The sequence below is a fragment of the Protopterus annectens genome, chromosome 14.part0 (genome assembly GCF_019279795.1).
Source record: "Protopterus annectens isolate FY-2018-M chromosome 14.part0, PAN1.0, whole genome shotgun sequence".
Classification (NCBI taxonomy): domain Eukaryota; kingdom Metazoa; phylum Chordata; order Ceratodontiformes; family Protopteridae; genus Protopterus; species Protopterus annectens.
The window spans coordinates 1,101,390,369-1,101,412,195 of NC_056748.1; the positions used below are offsets into that span (position 1 = coordinate 1,101,390,369).

At 38.9% G+C, this 21,827-nt stretch overlaps 1 protein-coding gene across 1 annotated transcript in view; it reads left to right on the plus strand.

Moving 5' to 3' along the window:
- Positions 1 to 21,827, plus strand: part of POLR3A (RNA polymerase III subunit A) — a 1,593,947-nt gene that overhangs the window by 1,104,951 nt on the left and 467,169 nt on the right. The window contains exon 18 of the mRNA XM_044055661.1: positions 8,397 to 8,515. Coding sequence (XP_043911596.1) covers positions 8,397 to 8,515 — 119 coding nt within the window. The remainder of the gene's footprint in view (positions 1 to 8,396; positions 8,516 to 21,827) is intronic.

The window sequence follows — 21,827 nt, forward strand, 5'->3', positions numbered from 1 at the left end:
GCTTGGATAAAAAAGGGTAAAATTATTGCCTCAGTCTATGGCTTGTGACTATGACAAAGCCAAAGACAGTTCCACAGACCACTTACCTATTGTCTTGACTCCCACTGGAGTAGCTGTAATGGCCACTGTGGACTAGGGGATAGGCAATTTTATCAAGGGATATTCTAGTATCTGTTACAGATATGGGAGAACCAAACACTTTTTAGGTACAGGAGTTTTCTGGATTAGAGAGACATCTAGCCAGGGACTGTGGTCTGTCCCCAACCATTGTCTCACTAGGGATATTCCTAGGAAAAAAAGAAACAAACCCTTAATTACAGGGCAGATGGTCAGGTTGTTTCACTTGAACCTACAGAAGTCTTGTCTCACATTCTGTCACAAATTTGTTTTCTTGTGGTGTCAGATGCACTCAAGCAAAAGGCCTGCAAGGCCTTCCTTCCAAAAGAAAAGGTAATTTACTGGCATATCTTTGAGTTTTTCTCAACAGCTCTAGGCTCCTGCAAGAGAATTTCTCAGGATTCCAGCCCTCATGGCATCCATAATCCTCATGATACCACTTGCCAGATAGATTACACATGAGAAAAATTCATTGGTACCTAAAAATAATTCTTGGACCAAGCACCTGCACCCCTTGTGCTTCAGATTCCTGTGTTGGGGTTTTCAAGGCAAGAATCAGTGTTGGAGGGATCAAATAGCTCTCAATTCCGGATTGCTTTCTCTTGTCCGTCCATTGTTCAATCTGTTCAGACAGACTGTTCAGATTATGCTTGGGGTGCACTTTCCATGGGAACAAAAGTGCAAGGTCTGTTGGACTGTTCAGACATACCAAAGCACATAAACCTCAAGGAGATGTTAACAAACATGGGGATTTTAAAGTATATAATTATTCAAGCAGAGAATTAATTATTGAGCATGCTGAATTACTTTCAAAAGGTTTTACCTTTGTACCAAGCAGAAGAGGTACAATTACTGATGTTCTTATTGACTTACAATTGTTAACTCGGAAGATGAATATTAAGATGTGGGTAACTGGAAATAATTAACAAAATGATGGGGAATTATTTAAACCAAGTAAGTTTAACCCCACTATTAATAATACTGTGGCCTTGTATGAAAAAGCCTGTGAATTAGAAATAAGGGAATTTTTTAAGAAAAGTAAAAAGCATGGTTTAAATTGTGAAAATAATAATTTAAGTGAAGATGAAATGGTTTTATTAAATGAGCTCATCACGGATAAAAATATTCGCTTTATGAAACCTGCCAAGGGTAATGGGATTGTAGTCATGGATAAAAATGACTATAGTAATTATGTTTCAGATGCTGACTGGTGAGGCATATGAAGAAGTTACATTAAATGAGATTCATGTAGCTTTTTCAAAAATAGATTTAATGATAGAAAATATGTTATACCAGGGTCAGATTAATGAAGTGGTATTTAATTACTTGAAAAATGATTTTCCTATGGTGAGCAACATATTTGGCATTCCTAAATTACATAAAGGCTTAAGTAATGTAACTTTTAGGCCAATAGTTGATGGTAAAAGGAATAAGACTGTATTTATTAGTAAGTATCTTGACCATCACCTTCAAAGGGGGCTTACTACGTTTGACTATATTACAAAGGATTCATGGCATTTCTTGCATAAACTAAATGAGTTAAAAATTGATGCTTCTACTATATTTCTTACTATTGACGTGTGTAATTTATACACAGTAATTCCAAATAACATTGGTCTGGACTGGTTGGGGAGACAGTTGAATAAAACTGGGCTTTTTGAACAAGACCAAGTAAATGTTTTTGTAACACTTATGGAAATTGTATTGAATAATAATTTCCTGTTCTTTGAGGGTAGTTATTTTAAACGGGTAACAGGAGTAGCAATGGGGGCAGCATGTGCCCCCATTTATGCGAATTATGTGATGTCTTATTGGGAGCAGGAGTATGTATTTCAGAGTGATTACAAACAGTATATTCAGCATTGCACAAGATTTCTGGACGATATTTTTATTGTTTGGAATGGAGATAGTAAAAATTTGGAGTTATTTTTGAAGTACATTAACAGCACTGTGGATTTTTTTAAATTTATATATACATATAGTTCTACAGAAATATGTTACTTGGACGTTCAGTTAGTAGTAGATCAAGATAAAAAGAGGCTTACATCTAATATCTATAGGAAGGCCACTTTCTCCAACTCTTATTTGAATTATCAAAGCTTGGCACCCTAGCCATCCGAAAAAGGCTATTGTTAAGGGCCAAATGGTTAGGGCTGCCAGAATGACCAATGATTTTCAGAGATTTAAGGATGAATTACAATTTATTATGGAAATGTTTATAAGAAGAGGATATCCGGCTGCTTTAGTTAGTACTATAAAAGAGGAGATTATGGTAAAAAGGGACACAGGTTTTTATCAACCTATATTAAAGGTTAATCACAAGAAATCAGGGATATTGATCTACAGGCAGTTAATGTGGGAACTGGCAAAAAGAAAAGTAAAGAAAGAGAAGGGAAAGATCGTTTGTATTTTATTACTAACACCGTAGATGCAGAATTTCTGGGTAAGGCTATACGAAGGAACTGGGGACGTTTGAAGTTGGATGTGAATGTTTCCAGCAAAATCAGAACTCCACCCATAAATGTATATAGGAAAGATAGATCTTTCAAAAATCTTTTACAAAGGAATTATCTTTATAGAGTAGAGTCTTGCAGGGCAGTTGGAAACTTTAGGTGTGGAAGATGTAGTATCTGGAAGCATATCTCCACCACAGGAAATAAAATAGTAGTAGCACATGAAGTTATCTATATTCAGGGACATTTTGATTGTTTTAGTAGGAATGTTGTATATATTGCTAGATGTGACCAATGTCCAGCATTTTATATAGGTAAAACTTGTCGAACATTAAGAGAAAGGATAGGTGAGCATGTTTTAGACACATGAAAAATACTAATGCCCTGTATAGACATGTTAGCATCCCAAACATGAATTTAAATTTAGTGTGATACAACAAATTATTAAGGATGCTCAAGGATGTGTACTGAATGTCCATTTGGACATTAGTGAAGTGGCAAATAAGATTAGATGCCACCACCTATCCGGGCATTAATGACAGTATTAGTATCTCCCCTTTGTTAAAGTTAAAACATATTTTAGGATAAAGTTCATGTATAGACCTGGTTCCTTGTAGTATAAGTAACCTTGATCAAGTTTTAAAAGGTTTATTTTTAAAAGGTTTATTTAATCATTTCTAATATTTTTAAACATTATTTTGAATGTTAAGCATGCTTTTATATATTAATATAACTATTATTTTAAAATTTCCTTTGTTGACCAACTAAATATACGGTTCGTTTTAGACAATATCAAATTTGTGTGAAATATAATTGTTACAATAAGTATTTGAATTTTATAGTTAAAAACATGGTTCTGGTTGAAAACATTTTTAAGGAGCATGTCTTTTTAATGTTGTTATGGATACCAATGATGTAATTGAATTATTGTTCAATTCATAGGTATTTTTAAAGGGAGTGGGAGTTTGGGCTTACTTGTTCTGATGAAGTCCGTGAATGTACGACGAAACCTAGGTTAACTTCTTTCAGTGTATTAGTGTACTGTTTTGGTGCAATAAACTTGTCAGTTTTTCTAAAAGAACAGCGTAAGTTCCAGTGTTTGGACTGCTCAAGTTTTCCGTGGTTGGATTTGTGGTTACCAAGTTTGCTTTGAGTTGAAAAGTGCAAGGTCTGTTGGACTGTTCAGACATACCAAAGCACATAAACCTCAAGGAGATGTTAGCAGTAATTCATGCTTTGAAATCTCTACCATCTAAGTGCTCCAGGCCCTTTACTGGTGGTTGCATGCAACATCACAGTGATGTGTCTCAGCAAACAAGGGGGTACTACGTCATGCCACATTTACCCATTGAAATGATTGCTTTGGGAGTGGGACTCTTCAGGCCTTCTACATTCCGTCAGAGCTTCGTCCCCGGCAAGGCAGGTTCTCAGCATTTCAGGTCACATGGCTTCCAGTATTTTATGATGGTCTCATTAGTTAGACTTTACATGAGTAAGTAGCTGTGGCTCCTGTGGGATGGTCTCATTAGTGAGATTTTATATGAATAGGTAGCTGTGGCTCCTGTGGGATGGTCCCAGTAGTCAGACTTTACATGCCTCAGATAATGCCAGGGGACCTCACACTGTAGACCTCAAAGGGCAGAACACTTGTAGTCCCATGAAAATTAGCGTGCATGCTAATCTAAATGAATGTTGGCAGTCCAGTATGCTGTGGAGATGTTATAACTTGTCTGAGTTCCAGAGACTCAAAGAATACTTGCAGACAGTAAGAGTGATACAGGACATGAACAGACCAGGGTTTGTTACCACCTATGCGGGTTATGTGTGCAGACCTACAACAGCCCGTGTTCCCTCGGAGGAAAATTTAGTTTCAGACTTAACAGTACTGCTATATAAAGGAATGCTGCACAAGGAGGCCTTCCTGGACCTGGTAAATTGTTGAGGTATTTCAGAGAGAAATATCTGCTTCGCTGAACAACACAATTGAAAAATCTGCTTCAGTTTGAGTAGTGGATACCACCCTAAAGGGCACATGTTTATCTTTGTGTGCTTTTCCTTGCTTTCTTGGAAAATTCAAAATATAGGGCAGAAGTTGTCAAAAATAATTGTCTAGCCCTTTCCTGACCAAGGCAAATCCATATGACAAGGGAGAAATCTTTTCTGCTGCCACAGCTTTGTGGACCTTGTGAAGAACCAGATTAGCATGGCTGAGATTTGAATCTCACCACTGCCAACCAAAGTACCACTTGAGTGTTTGAGTGTCAGTAGTTGTGGTCTTTGGTTCATCTCCGGTGCCCAAGATAGGTCTGATGACTACTGGACGAAGGTCACTTGAGTCACATTACTGTTACCAGCTAGGTTAAAGAAAGAGCACACAAATCTGACAGAATAACCAATTTTGCAAGTATATCCTGTGTTCCAAAAATGTAAGGGAAATGTGCACTGCCCTGGCTATGTACTTCCAACATTGGTGCTCAGGCTAGGACTATACACTGACCACAACAGAGCTGAGTCTTTTGCCTAGCACTCCTGGTCCCTTTGTGTGTGAAATATATGTATATAAAAAAATAAAAGTATGTAATGAATAGTCCGAAAGAAAAAAAATTCCAAATGAGGTAACATTTATTACGAGTCAAAGTAAAGATAAAAAGTTTAAACCAGTGAGTTACATTTGTAGTCACCTAAACACTTAAAAGAACAAGCTTTTACATGAGTATTTGCCCCCACACTCTTGGACTTAAACTAATTCTAGGGTCCAACAACAGCTAAGAAAGCGAAAACTCATAAGTTATTTTGCAGTCAATCTATTGAAGTTTGATCATAACATAATTCAGCAAATTGCACTAGCGACCAGTGTAGCCAAAATTTCAGCATGTGATAAATGCACACAGTGGTAAAACATAATACCCGTGAGTGTGTGTGTGTATGTATAAAATATTGTGTGTGTGTGTGTGTGTGTGTGTGTGTGTGTGTGTGTGTGTGTGTGTGTATATATATATATATATATATATATATATATATATATATATATATATATATATAAAAATACATGCATATCCATTATACATCTATGCATATATACCTACATAACGAGACATAGAAATTTATGCTATGTTTTTTTTAAGTTAATAGACCTTTACAGCTGACGAGTTGTACTTGGGTCTGCAAAACAAGTTTTGAAAAGAAAAGTCTTTATATGCTCGCCAAAATAAATATATCCTTGAACCGTATGCATCAAAGTCTTGGTCCAGTCAAGGACATGTTTTTGCAAGTGCCAGTTAAGCCTCTTTCTTGGAGCATACCATTCCAGGCCTATGGGTGTACTTTTTTTTTTTTTTTATATAGAGCTTTCCTACACTAGGTAGATGGAAACCTTCCTTACTATGTCCTGTTCAGGCAGGAGTGCCATCCACCAGTTTGTGGCACAACTCCAGCCTTCCAGTAAACAGGACAACATGTCTCCTGCTTGTGTCTGCAGCCAGTTTGTCACCCCTAAGAAAAGCCCTCATTTTATACAAAAATAAATGTCATAATTACTTTTTGACCCAACATGAAGGGATTTCTCCTTTAGCTAATACACTGCATTATTTGACTGCCCATCAAGAAACAGCATTTATATTGTATAACGGCGTTAGCAGTGCTTTATAACCAAAACACAGGATTCAGTACCCCAAAATGCTGCATGATCCCCTGTCCCAAATGAAAACCCTGGCTTTTGAACTTAAATGTGTGATTGTGGGACCTGGACGATTGGATCTGTACCACTGGCAAGTTAGCCAACAAGAAAATGCAAGGTAGAATGCAGACCAAAATGCCACAGAAACATCGATCATTAAGACCATGCATTATCCGTGCAGTGACAGCAGAGTACGGCAATGAAACTCGTTAAAAGTCAAGTGTGCTGAAAGGTTAGTGTTATGGAATAATACAAACAGTATTAATTTCTTTCTGAAGCATCACCTAGTATGCCTGATCCCGTCTTCATTTCATACTGTGTATCGTAACCGTGTCATTGTCATTTTTAATTCCTTCCACTGTGATGTATTTTGAGCCAAAAATTTGGTAGCTGTTTTTACTTTCCCAAATTGGTCCTGCTGCTTGAACTCTAGGCCATGTAACTGGTCACTCTGCTTAGGTAATAATTCAACACTACTTTGTTCAAAGGCAGCCCTAGTCATTATTCAACATCCTTGTACCTTAACTGCATTTACACTTCTCTTGCAGTGTTTTCTCTTTAACTGCTAAAGTTCTCAGTTCTTTCATTTTGCATTTTTGTTTCATTTTCAGTGTCTACCTTTGATTCTTGGTTAGAAATTTGACAAGCTTCCTTTTTTGCCGACCTGCTTTCAGTGTCTTTCTATGCTGCTTCCTTAGTGTTTAGAATTGATGGTCTTTACGACTTGAATCTCTACTTTCTGAAGACATTATTGCCCTACCAATCGTATATTTTTATCATTTAGAGTTTACTCTTGTAGACTTCAGTTAGACGTACTTTCCTGATAACTGTGAAATACTGCTTGTAACTTATGTTCAGTGTTCTTATATTTGTACTGTTGTATTAGTTGTGAAAATCAAAATTTTTAATAAAATGTTTGAAAAAAATACTGCTCCTCATTTGGGGAGATGAGACTCCTAGTCAGACTAGACTAGTTTGTCAGATTCAGGAGAGGCAGATGGTAATGCAGTGTAACTTAGTAAGTACAAATTGGTGGTAACCGCATCTCAAGGTATAAAGGTACAGCTCTGTGAAACAAGAGCAGTGTGCTGTTTTTAAAATACAGAACAGTGCAACGGGGAGAAGTGACGTTGACAGATGGAAAAAATCCATAGCAGCTGAGCTGACTTTCCTGAAGATCTTTTCTGTCATATTGGTACACAGTTTGGTATGACTGCAGGTTTTCACTGACTCTACAGTACAAAGTAGTGTTTCATACATGTGATGTGTATTGCATCTTGTTGGTGTTTGTTGTTGAAGCAGTTGATATTCTTGTTGAATGTGTAGACTGAATGGGGAGTGATTGGGGTGGTGGATTGAATGCTTTGCCCTTGTGATCAAACCACAGCAGCTACTGGTAAATCCTGATAAACTGCAAAAGTGGGTGGGGCGTATACTATGACGCTTTCCTTGCCATTTTTAATGACATTTCCAATGGGTGGGGTGTATACTATGACGCTTTCCTTGCCATTTTTAATGACATTTCCAGTGGGTGGGGCGTATACTATGACGCTTTCCTTGCCATTTTTAATGACATTTCCAGTTGAATCGTTTTGCACTTCACCTGAGTCATGATTGAAAATGGTCCACCCGCCCAGTAAACAAACAAAAAAAGTAATTTGATCTTTTAGGCTATTATACATTTTTGGGTTTGACAGTAAATTTGAATATGTTTTACTGCATCTAATGATAACAGTAGCTAAAACAAAAGTTCTAACTAGGATGTAGAAATCTGAAGATATAACAGCTTTTGGGAAGATGGTGGTTAGAGTAGATTAATTAAAAGAGAAGGAAACAATAATTGCAGAATAATTTTTGGCAAAAGTATATCTTTAGGTGGTTAAAAATCATAATCTATTAAATTAAATGTTTGGAGTTTTAAAACACATAAGACAATTATTGCAATGGATAGCAGTTGGATTCCCTCTTGGCCGATAGTTGATTATCGTGGTAATGTGTTATAATGACTCTAGATCAAAGGTTTGAAGCTGTATGTTTTCTAGTCTTCATGTTGATAACCAAATTTAAATAAATGAATGGTTATTTAAAACATATTCTTTCATAAGAGTTTGAGTACATCAGCTAATATGGATTCCTGATCTTACTTTCAGGGTCTTTCATTAACATCTCCCAGATGATTGCTTGTGTTGGACAACAAGCTATCAGCGGATCCAGGGTGCCAGATGGCTTTGAGAATAGATCTCTCCCCCACTTTGAAAAACACTGTAAGGTGAGCCACTTTATGTATTAAGCCTGTGATTTATGTTTATTTTTCTTTATGCATTTTAACTAGAAGACGGTTTGTTTTGATGTGTGTAATCTTAAAACATGTATAATTTTAAAAATCATTAGCTCTGCATACAGTACACATGGTTTGGAACTTTACTAGAGGTAGATGCAAGACCTCAGACATACCTTTCCAGCAGTCTAATATTTCCAAAGTAACACATTTGCAGTCCGGTGTCTGGAGCATTCCACTTTTCTTAACATCTACAGTAAGTAGAAGGTTTCTGCGTGGGAAGTACTCTTAACAATAGATGTACAAATGATTTCCATATGGAAGTCTCTTGTCATCCCCCGTGTATGTTTAAATGCTGATTTCTGATAGCAGCTTTGTTTTTAAATGATATCGTAAACTGTTATACATAGGTTTATTGTTTTAGAAGTTTGCTTTAAACTTTTACCATAGAGTTGGTTTGTGTTGTGTATATTTGTGGGTATATGCTTTAAAAACAAACTGGTCAACAGAAAGAAAATAAGAAGGTGCATGGTGTGTGCTTTTGTAATCACTGATGTGCCATGTAACTACTGTGGTATTGCAACCAGGCACAATAGTGGACATCTAACTGCTGAAAAGATGTGGCCAAAGACTGATACCTGCTCCAGATTTTAAGTATTGATCCTATAAACTTAGAAAGTTGCTAGAATAACAGGTTTTGCATTATTATGTATTTTCCGAAGGGTATGAAGTCTAAAACTCCAGTATCTGTCATTATTTAGTCCATAACGATTTGCCAGAAAACCACAGATTGTTTTTGAAGAACAGACCAGAAATATGAGGCGAAAATGTGGGCAGTTGAGAGGTACGATTTGAGGACATTGTGTGTTTGGTTGTTGCTTCTCGTGAGTGATCTATCCTCAGATGGTGGGCCTTTTTTGCTGCTTGCAGAGTTGTGATGCAGGTCTTTTGAAGTGCTGCATTTCAGTGAGTATGTTTTGTATTAAGTGTCCTTGTGGCTTCCATACTGTCAAGCAAGACCTACACTGGCATTCTCTTTAATGCCTTGGGTAAGAGCAGAACATTGACGATTGCCGTAGATTCACACCATCTTTTTGATGATGAAAATACTAAAAGTTGCCCTCTTGGCAGGGGTTGAAAGGTCGGATGCATGGACAGTGTTGGGACAGGCATGCTTAGCATTTTTAAAAGGATATGCACTTGGAGACCAGGTCCAACCTGTTCTTCCTTAAGGAAACTCTGGTGTGCATCTGTTCCCTCCAACTCTTCATGTTGGTTGAGCTCACCCTTGCTCTTCAAGGGATCAAGCCCAAATGCACTTATAGGATCTTGGCCTCAGTAGAGAAACCTGGGGACAGGAGAGTTGCACCCTTTCCTTCTACCCTGGAATATATATCCTGAGTTTCCTATGTTTGTGTATCTTTGGAATGTCAGCAGAAACCTATGGATGACCAGATTTATCATGGACATCACTTTGTTGGGTTCTGCTCACTGTTCGTGAGTAATTAGGACTAGGAGTGGTCCTTCTGGGTCTAATCAGGTCTAGTTGCCGGTCTTACTCTGGGGCTTGTACTTTAGAACCTGAAGGGTGACTCGAGTTCTTTGCTGCCTTGTGGAAGCCTAGTTAAGTGAGAGATTTTGCCGTTAGCTAGCTGTGCCTGATGCCTACCCCAGACTCTTTCCTCTCCCTCTCTATACTGTGCTGCTGTTTGTTATCATGAGTTTCACTAACAGTTCCTATTTTTCCACTGATGGTCTGTTACTTAGTAATACATCAGTAGCACAAGAGTTATGAGAGTTACCTCATAGTGAGGATCCCTAGGTTTTTGACAATTTGGAGGTCACAGTCACTTAGTTGGGCATGGATAATAAGGTCAACATCCCTTGTCAGTGACAATGTTTGGAGATGTCACCAGGTTAATGAGCAGCAGTTGAGTGGTACTTTGTCCTTTCTACTTGTTCCCAGAATCTCTCTCTTTCCTAAGGAAGATGCCTGAGGATCCTTATATCTGTAAGGGTTACTAAAGACGCTAATAAGAGTAATCTAGATTCTGTCATATAGTACCCTCAAAAAAGGCTGATGCTTCTAAAAGAGTTGATTGTCTGTAAAAAGATAATTTCAGTATTTATTCTAGTGTTGTCTACTCTGACATCTGTGGTCAAATACTTGCTGCAGAGTCTAGACCATTTTCCACCTTGCTACTGGGCAAGTTATCCAGACCTTTAGACAGATATGGCTTGTGGGTGTCCGCTATCTGGCACATCCAGTAATTGAGGTACTGGATAAACTAGATGTCCTCCCAGACTCTGGTTTCAAGGAAGACCTTCACATTGGGATACTGTGTCTCCTGTTGCAAATCTGTCCGTGTTGGCACTCGGTCTAGGGCTGTTGCTTAGGCTTGGGGAAGTACAGACACAGAACGGCATGGTTAATGCTCTTTTCCTTTCTTTAAGGAAGAGTTCAGTCAAGACCTTTGCCCATTTTTTTGACAAAATATGTTCTTCAGCCCTCTGGCTCTGTTCCTGATCACTAAACTCTTGAAGTGGAGAAAGGCCCTTTACTCTATGGATGATTTCTTTAATCCAGTAGTGACTATTTGTATAACTTCCCTTGCTAGATTTTGCAAGTCTTAAATGAGCAAGATGCATCCGTAACATAAAGGAAAGACCTTCAATAATCAGTCCAGTACTGGTAGAGACACTCAAGGTGGCAGTTCCTTTGGAAATTCCCAAGTAGTCTTGGTTATAGTCTAGGACTGCTTGTTGTAGCAGTCAGTTCTCGGAGTGTGCTGTAGAATAGAGAACCATTATAAAGTAACAGTGCAATCCACTGTATTTATGGACTTTCCATGTTTCTTTTCTTTATATTCATTTTTGTTTTTAGCACTTATTTGCGGTTTGATTCTTGTCTACAGCTGGTTTGAAATTCATACCTGCTTTGTTCTAAAATGCTTTTCTTAAATTAAACAAAAGTGCCATCTTAGACTCCTCTTCATGCTTTAGAACTTTCACTACGTTTGGATCAGATGTAGCCCTACAACTGCATATCTGTACATGTAGTCGGTTTCAAGAGGACCATACGGAGAGCGATATCTAATCTTGGTATGCACTGGTTTTATGTATCAGTTGGCAAGCATGAAGCATTTTTTTTTGTTTTCTTGTGCAGCTGATTCATTAATCTTTTTGAGGCCAGTCGCACCACAACTCTAAATTAGAACAAGAAGATAACATTGATTTATAGCTTGGACTTTATTCCTATATGTCAAGGCTGTTGTCAGTATTAGCTTTGGTTATCTGATGTATTCCTTACTAAGCTTTGTTCTCATTTTTTCATGTTTGCTGACCCTTTGCTACCAATTATTTATACACTATCTTTTGGTAAATTTCCTTTGTATCACACACCTGTCCCAAGTTAATATTTTCAAGGTGCTGCAATTTTCCTTTTATAAGTGTTGCTGTTGCAGATTTTCTAGACCAGATGTCATTCTTTTATCATCTGAGAAGGCTTTAACCATTTGAAGTTGTGCTTTAAGATCCTTGTCTGATGAACTGTGCAGTTTTAAAGCATCCACAAAAAGATACATCTTCTAACCAGGTTGTTTTTTGGGAGCTTAATTCATAGATTAGACTATGGTTACAATTTAATTTTTTTTATTGGTTAAGGGCAAGACCAAACAAACAGCAGTGACAAAGAATCGCCTTGGAATATTCCTATTTGAAATTTTATCCCTGATGATAATTTGCTGTCTGACATGATTTAGCTGCAGAGTGGTTTGCCGCTGTTTTAATGTCACTGCAGTGTAATTGTTCATTGTAAGGTGTACCTTATGCATCTGTAAACATTGCATTATCAGTGAGTGTGGGATGTTGTTGAATGCTTTATTAATAATTTATCCGTGCCATTAATATGATTCTTCCACTGCTTGCAGTATTTTGTTATGGTCATATTTATTAACAGATCCTTTTTTTTTTCATTTAACTTTCTTTTATTACCTTTTTGTTCTGTTGTCACAATTCTTTTTTTTTTCCTAGACAGATGTAAACATTGCATAAGTTCCTATATGCAAGTTGTATATTGTCAGAAGGCAGGATATTGGTCTTTAGTTCTTTTGATATATGCAAGTTGAGGAGAAAGGACTATTTTTGTTGTTGACCAGGTTGGTGTCTGTCTGGGATGTCCATATAGGTGATTTTAAATCAGGGCTAAATGCTTGTTTAGAGATGTAAGTATTTAAACCACAACTTAGGTACTGCATCTGGGTCTGGGGTTTCCATTTAAGAGTTTTTCTTAATTTTGTCTCACTTTCTCTGGCTGTTACTTCATCCCTTTTCATATCCTCTGAATTAGTCTTCATTACTGTTTCTTTCAATTCTCCTTTCCATTTATCATCACTGTCATGCTGAATAGAACCTTTGTAATTATTTTTCCAAAAATGTGCCTGTTCATATGTGTTTTTTCTGTTCCTTTAGTGTTTCCCAATTCTCTCTAAAATCATTTTGGGTCATCTGTGCATTCCTTATAGATAGGCAAGTACTAGGCTAGCTGCCCTTGCAGATCATTTTAAGTCTAACCAGTTTACCTTTTTCTGCGTGAAATAACCTATCCCATTTAATTATAGATTGGCCATGACTAAGTGCCATGGTCATTATTGTTTTACCCTTTTGTCTGCCAATAAATGGGTCAGGGGATGCCTTGTATGCCAGACACTGTTCACCTCTTAGCAATCTGTAGGTTATCGAGTATAGCAGCAGGGCTTTGAGTTGGTCCATGTAGGACATGCTGTTTAGGCATTGTATTCTTTTAGTAAGGTATCTATGTGCTGATTTTATGTTTTTCCTTTATATTTATCTTGTATACCTTGTATGTTTTCTGCTTGTGCTGATATTTTTGGTTTATTATTGGAAGTACTGTATGATAAATCCTGGTCTGTCTTGATGGCGCGTGTTGCTTTAACCACATCTTCCTTTCTAAGTATTTTTGATCTGTTCCCTTTCTTGTATTCTACTTGTTTTATTTGCTGTATATTTTTTCTTTGATGCATCCGTGGTGGCATTCTACTTGATTCCTTCCTTTGTGATTTTATTTTTGTGTGGTAACACTTTGTCCATTATTCATTTAGCTGCACAATAATGTTTTCTATTATATCACATGAATTTCTTTCTGATTATTAATATCTCTTGCCAGTCATCTAATATTTTGGGTCTTGTTTACTATTATAGGAAAGTACTAAGTTGGCAGTACTTGTAGGCCATTTTAAGCTTAGGTTAATTTGAGCACAAAAAGGGAGTGTGTCACATTTGATTAGAGATTGGCCTTGTCCATCCCATGGTCAGTAATTATATATTACCCCCTAATGAGAATAAATGAGATCATACCATAGAAAATTTGAGACCACCCATTTAGGATCTACCTCTGTCCATTAGTACAGGGGGCAGTCCCAGGGGATGAATCTTTTGTTTCCCATGAATAGATCCAAGTTGTATACGGGCAAGGATGAACTTTGTTCTGTGTGGATGGAGAATGTTCCCATCTTTCTGCATCCATATATCATTTGTAATCTGTTTCTTTCATCTGTCTTAATATGTCTATCCATCTTTAGTAAATCAAGCAGGTCTTCCATTCCATCATTTTCTTCTAGACTGAGAGCATCTTTGCTGTCGTTACCTGCAGTCTTCAGATGGATCCTGCTTCATCTGTTGCCCCTGCATATGTGGGACCATTGGCCCTTCATGCCGTAATATTACCTGCATCGGTTACCACTGTTTCCTGCTGATTCCTTTGCCTTTCATGCGAGTCTCCTACAGAAGGCTCCAGGACATCGCCTTTTAGCATAAACACTTCAGATGCATCCCACTCCATCCACTGCTCTTCTATTTGGGAACCCAAAACCCCATTGTGTTGCAGCACCGCCTGTGTTGGAATTTCTACACTAAACCCTTCACTTTGCAGATGACCTATCACTTCAGTTTCTATTTGATTACTTTCTACCGCACTAATTCCCCTTTTCTTTACAGTCCCTTGTTATGATTTTATTTCTATATTGAATAATTTGCCATATGCAGATGTTAGTGACAGTAACAGGCTGCCTGACCTTCTCTAGCATGAGTGATTGGTTGAAAGTGCAGGGGCTAGCAGGATTGAGTAGTAATTCGAACTTCTAGATTCTTCCATCTTTGCTGATATTTAACCCCTGTGTCTGCAGGGTATTGCGCTTGTTTGCTTGCCATTGTGAGGAATCTCAGTTGCATTTTTTCCCTTGCCAGCACTCCTGTGTAACTGATTCCCTCCCTTGCAACTACTGTGACTTTATCCAGCCCTACTCACACCTATAGGTACTCTATTCTGATAGTATCCACTCTACCATCTTTGACCTCTTTTCCAAAGATTCTGACAACCATGGGCGGAAAATTTCCTGTCGTTTCTCCTGCTAGTCTGGTTGATATGGGCATCCTGAAGCCGTATAGCAGCTGCCTCATGTACATGGACAAACCCTCCTCTTCTACCATGTAGGAACACAATATGTGAGAGATGCAATTACATTAAGAACCTAGAATCCTTGCTGTCTCAATCACAAGCCAGTACATCTGGCACTGAGAAGGTCGTCTGCACAAACACCACTACATTCCTACATATGTGGAGGTTCTCAACAAAAACATACCTAAACAAGAGAGACCTCCGAGGCAAAAGTACACACGCACATCACAACCCACTGCACCAAGTACCACACACAGTACACATGCCTATATCTCACAGCCTCTAAGGCCCAGCCACAGACACAACATACTAGTCATAGGAGACTCTTATCTTGAGACACAGATGTGTCCCAAACCAGGCTAATCAAGGGGAAGGTCACTGTCATAGTCCATGTTGGTGTGAATGACTAGAGACGTACCTCTCTGGGCTATTTGAAGAGACATGACTGAGCTCGCTGAATGTGTCCCAGGCAGGTATGTCCCTAGCCTTAAGCAGCATCGTACCATCACCCAGAATGATGCCTCAATGCAAACAGAAAATGATTGACTTCAACAATTGGTTTAATTTCTGGTGTCATTCCAAGGGGATCCAGTACCTGACAACCTGGGAGGACATGATTGACAGACCACGATGCTTTGCCAGAGATGGCCTTCATCCGTCTCCCCTGGGGTTTAGGCTTCTGGCAAAGGCTCTTGACTCCCCCATAGTGCCTTTTTTTAGGCAAAGTCGTGAGGACAAAATTACCAGTGTGAAAAATTCTTCTAAATGATATTTAAAGGTCATGTTGCTAAACACTAGGAGTCTTAACATGAAACTGCACTCATTGCAAGAATTCCTCACCCTGGCAGATGCTGACCTTTGTGCATTCACTGAAACCTGGTACAAAGCTGTGGAGAGCACCCCAGCCTTACCAGGTTACTTGTCCTACCACACTTTCAGACCCCAAACGGAGGGTTACAAAGCCCAAAGGAGGTGTAGTTTCAATATTTATCAGACATGCACAGGAGACACTCCAGGTGTAGTTAACTGTTGACAAAACACTTATTCAAATCATAGCTTGCTACAGACCCACAACCATGACTTAGGAGGCCAACTCCACCTATCTGGACTTACTTGAATCCATCAAGATTCAACCCTGTACCCTGATCCTGGGTGACTTTAACTACCGAACCATAGAGTGGATGACCTGTTCTACCTGAAACACGAACGCTCAGAAATTCCTCAACTTTGCCAATGCCAGTGCATTGGATCAGCTGGTCAGCACCCCACAAGGAGTGAATATATCCTGGACCTGGTACTAACCAACATGAGTAGCCACTGCAGCACCCCCTGCAGTGTCATCTCTTGGTAAGATTCAACCATAAAGAAGTCACCATCTCCTCTGCCCCCCCCCCCCCCCCGCCAGGGTTCAAACAAAAAACTTTTTCCAAAGCTGACTACATCCTCCTGAGAGCAGGTATAAGCAACTTCACAGCCACCATCCCTTCGGTTGGAACAAGCACTAATGTCCAAGCCTGCACCAAAAAATGATACGAGTACCTATATAGTTGCATGGACTCAGCAGTACCTGACAGGACCAAATCATCATCCTTAAGGAAGAGTAAACCTGTGTAGTGGAAAGCAGCAGTAAACAGACTCTATAATAAAAGGAACAAATTGCTGTCCAGGACCAAAAAGGAGCAGGTGCCAAGTTGGAAGCAAGCTGTCCTTTTTCTAAACAAGCAAATAAGGTCACTGGTGAAATCCTCTAAGGCTAACCTCCCATGCAAATTGGCCACCTCCACTAAGGACAATGACAAGGCCTTCTTTCCGTACGTCCGCAAACTCAAAGGTAACTCCCAGATCTGCTCTGAATTGGTGGTCAAGAATACCACATCCACAAATGCCATAGATATAGCCAACCTGCTGGCAGACAAGTTCACTGAAAACTTCACCCCTTGTCCCCCATCAGTAAGCCAGGACATCCCCAGCACCTGACCCCCCCCCCCCCTCATCACCAGGGAGCCAGTTATTAATGCGCTTTCAAAGGCAAAAATACAGCCTCCATGTGACCTGACAACATTCCTGGCTGTGTTTTACATGAACTCGGGCAAGAGCTCTCAGCAGCACTAGGCACCCTATTCAACCAAAGCCTGTGCACTGGCTTCATCCCAGCAGAATGGAGGACAGCCACTGTCATCTCTCTACACAAGGGTGGAGCATCCATGACCCAGGCAGTTATAGGCCCATCAGCCTAACTAGCCTGATCTGCAAGGCCATAGAACACATTATCATGGACCTTATTAACAAGGACATTGGAAACCTCCAAATGCTTGATCCCACATAGTTTGGTTGGAGCTCATCCCTGTTAAACTTGGTCGCCTTCTTTGAAACAGTCACCAAAGGCATGAATGAGGGGAAGACCGTGCACACCACCTACCTTGACCTAGCCAAAGCCTTTGACACTATTCCACATTCAGGCATAATAGATGAACTCTCCCAGCTAGGCTTCAGCCCGTATGTTATCACATGGATAGCTGACTGGTTCATTAGTGGAACCCACTCAGTCAAAATAGGGGAAGTAGTAGACCCGTGACAAGTGGCATACCTCAAGAATTGGTCTTGGGGCTTTTACTGTTTGGGATGTACTTTTCTGAGATGCAAGCCAAGACCAGTGGTCTGTGGCTGACCAGGTTTGCAGATGACTGCAAGCTGGGCACTGTCATAAATTCCCCTAGTGATGTGAACATCCTGCAAGAGGGCCTTACCCAAAGTAATGACTGGTGCCAGAAGCATGGCCTCAAACTGAATTCCAAGAAATGCATCTTTATCCCCTTTGGGGAAAATGGCTTCCCCATTACTTATCACATTAATAACGTGCTAAGCATGCAATCAGTCGTGAGGGACTTGGGCACCCAGGTTGATAGCAACCTGACTTTTGACCAACACGTTACCTCCATTGTACTGAAGGCTTTCTACATGGCCTATCTCATAAGTAAAGGTATTTCATCCAGGAACAAGGAGGTCATAACATCACGGTACTACTCCCTTATCAGACCCATTGTAGAATACAGTGCCCCCCCTTCAGCATGTACCTTGCCAGGCACATGCAGCAGTCAAACACCCATCCTATACAGATAGGCTAAAAGCCCTGTTCCTTTACTCGGTCTCATGCAGACTGCTCCGAGATGATCTCTGGCATACAAGGCCATGTCAGACTTGATGAAGTTACTGCATATCCGTAAGTTAAACTCCACTCACATAACCCGTACGCAAATCCTCAACCTGGTCTGTGACATTAATATAACTTGTTGGGATAAATTTGTGTTCCAACTACTTCCCCCATCTGTGGAATAGATTCACTCTGTGTCAAGCAGAGTACCTCACTAGTCTTCTTTAAGAGAAACCTGGAATGCAGAATGGGAAACAGAAAGTATACCCCTGGGATCCCACCTGTGTCCTTGCTGGACAGGGAAAACAGGTGCTGACTTTGTGGGAACATGGGTGTAATTCCTCGCTAGGCGTATAAGGGCCTCTAGCCTAGTATCATCCTATGAACCTAAGATATAAGTACACTAAAAGGTTAAAATATGCTCTAAAGGACCAGCCACAGTGAACAGTTTAAATACATTGAATACTAAATAATAAAAGAACATGAAAATATGAAATATCTATTTACAGTAAACTCCAGAGTTTCAGTGACAGGAAATATTAAAACTAACACAGGTGCTCAGATTCGCACAGTTACAGAAGAATATACTTAACTACTCTCACTATATAACACAAAAAAGCCAAACTGGTGAAAAAATGAAAAAATGGCAATAGCGAGCAAAGTGAAGCTGGAAACTTGGAACACATTCTGCAACTTCTGAGAAACACAATGTTATTTATTGTAGATAAGCGCTTTCGGTAGAGAGCAATCTCCCCACCTTCATCAGATCACAATTTAAAAAAGAAACATCACATATTCTTATATACATATGCATCCCAGTCAATTAGAGAAACAATTAACAAAATTAATACAATAAAGTAATAGCTTGTTAACCAATCAACCACATTATCTAAGCCATTCTTATTGAATAAACAGTTTAAAAGTATTTTAAAAATGTATATGTGTGTAAATACATTGATGTAACGACCATAAAAAACCTTGTTTCTTATTGTGGTCCTTTAATTTAATTTAATTTAGATAAATAGAACACTCGTGCTTTTTAAGGACTACAAGTAAAACGAATGTATGTAAAACCTCTTTGTAATGACGAATTTAAAAAAATCATCATATATAACCTATAAACTATAAAATCTATAAAAAACCTAGTGTACTATAAAACCACTATCCATTAGAACAGCATGCTTTTTATGTATTGAATATATATGTATTAAAGGCTACCATTACAGAGCCTTTTTGGGGAAATTTATATATATTTTCAAAAAGGAAGAAGAAGGCAACTGTTTAACCAGTCTTCTAAAGACTTTCTTAGGATAAAAAGCTATTAACCATTGAAGTAAAGGGAAATAGAAAGGGAATAAAAAATGTTTTGGTTTGAAAACCTATATAGACCTAAATAAACCAAAAATTATAAAGAAACATTTCTCAATAACTGTATCAACACAATCCCATAACACAACACCCATAATCAAACATCCTTTGTCTTCCATTTAACCCAACCCTATTCTATCTCATCAGGGCCTTTAATTTCAAGATACATTTAATGGAGACTACCTCATTAAGTCCCGGAAATATGTATGATGAAGTCCTGATTTGCCAGAATACCTCCTGCTCCTCCAGTTTCAATTGCCAAGGCCCTCCTCTTAGGGCTGGCTTTATTTGCTGGATAACTGAAAACGAAAAGGAGTGGTCAGGATGCGAGTCAACATGTTTGGCCAAAGCATTGTTCATGTCATTGATGCTAATGGCATGAACATGTTCATAAATTATTTTCTTAAAAGCCCTGTCGGTTTTTCCGATATAAAAGGCAGGACAGTGTCTACATGTTGCCGCATAGACCACTCCTTTCGAATTACAGTTGAAACTGCCATTGATTTTGTATTCTGTCCCTGCCAGGCTGACCCTTGACCCGATTGAAATAAATCTACAATAAGGGCAACACCCACATTTGTTCGTTCCTTTAGTTGATTTGTTTGTTTTGTGGTTCACTCTCTCTAACAGATCTTTTAAATTTTGCCCTCTTCTGTATGTGAATCTGGGCCTATCACCTAGGCATTTAATTAGTTCTTGGTCTTCCATCAAAACTTTCCAATTTTTGTTGAAAATGTTTTTGATGGCCTTCTAGTCAATACTAAAAGTGAACAGAAACGAGATATTCCCCAAGGCATTACCATTTTCATTCTCCTTAGTCATTGTAACTGTTATGCCCTCTCTTAGTATTGGTTTGAAGTGACCAGACTCCCTTTTCGTAATTACTTCTTGCTGAATCTTGTCAATGAATGAAGTGGGATATCCCCTCAGTAGGAACATGCCAGAGATGTTCTCACATTCTCTTATGAAATCCTCATGTTCGGAAACCATCCTGGCTGCCCTAACAAACTGTCCCTTTACAACACTCTTCTTTTGGTGTATAGGATGGGAGCTGGTAAAGTGTAAATATGTGTTGGAAAAAGTGGGTTTTCTAAAAATGGTAGAAATCACTTTATTAAGGGTAAAATCCTTTCTGAGTTTAACATCTATGAAAGTGATCTCCCTGTCATTACTGGAAAAAGTAAATTCCAGAAAACTCGTCGACCGGGAGATACTATCTATGAAGTCAGGGATGAGATCACCAGGCCCATTCCACAGGAAAAACATGTCATCTTGGTACCTAGTGTACCAAGAGATATTCGCCAGATAATATTGGTTCACAAATAAACATTGATCCTCCCATTGTGCCAATACACTGTTAGCAAACGTGCAACCACAGGGGGAGCCCATGGCAATCCCTCTTGTCTGAAGATAGAATTTGTTATTAAAAACTAAATAGTTGTTGGTAAGAATCAAATCCAAGAGTGTTTCCACCAAATGCATCTGGTCATTCGATGCCCCCTTACGGAGCATGAAATCAACAGTCCATTCTACCCCTACTTGGTGTGGAATAACAGTGTATAAATCTTTGATATCGACCACAAGAAAAATGTGATCAGGGTTGAATGGTGTTTTTCCAATGTTTTCCAAAAATCCCCAGGAATCCCTACAAATCTGCGGTCCTGATCCCAGAAGAGGTTTCAAAATGCTGTCCACAAATTTGGCACAGGCATAAGTGATTGAGCCTCTCCCGTCCACAATTGGCCTGAAAGGAGGGTCCACTAAATCTTTGTGAATTTTGGGTGTACCGAACAATGCAGGGATCCTAGGTGCCAACATTGTAATGAACTGTAGAGTGTTACTATCAATTGTACCCTCTAAAAACAAATCATCTAGTGTTCCTCTGATCTTTTTATATGCTGTGTTGACCTCATTGATGCTCGCTACCACATATGCATCTGAATCTAAATGTTGACCCATTTTATTCTCATATGCATATTGGTCCATAAGAATGAGCCCCCCTCCCTTATCAGGTGCCATTACTCTGATGTTGCAATCATTAAGCATTTGGATGAATGCAATATCATCCTTAGATGCATTGTGGCTATTGTTGGACCCCTCCTTGATGTATTTATTTTCTTTAGCCAAGGCTCTTAAATCTAGTTCGCAAGATTTTTCAAAGTGCCTTAAAATACCTGTCAGAGGGGGGTTGAACACACTTGAAACTCTTAGTGAGTTTAAAAGTGATGGAGTATTGCCTAATGTATATGCCAGGTTTAATTTCCTGACATAAAGTTTTAAGTCAACTATAGTCTTAACAAGATCACTGT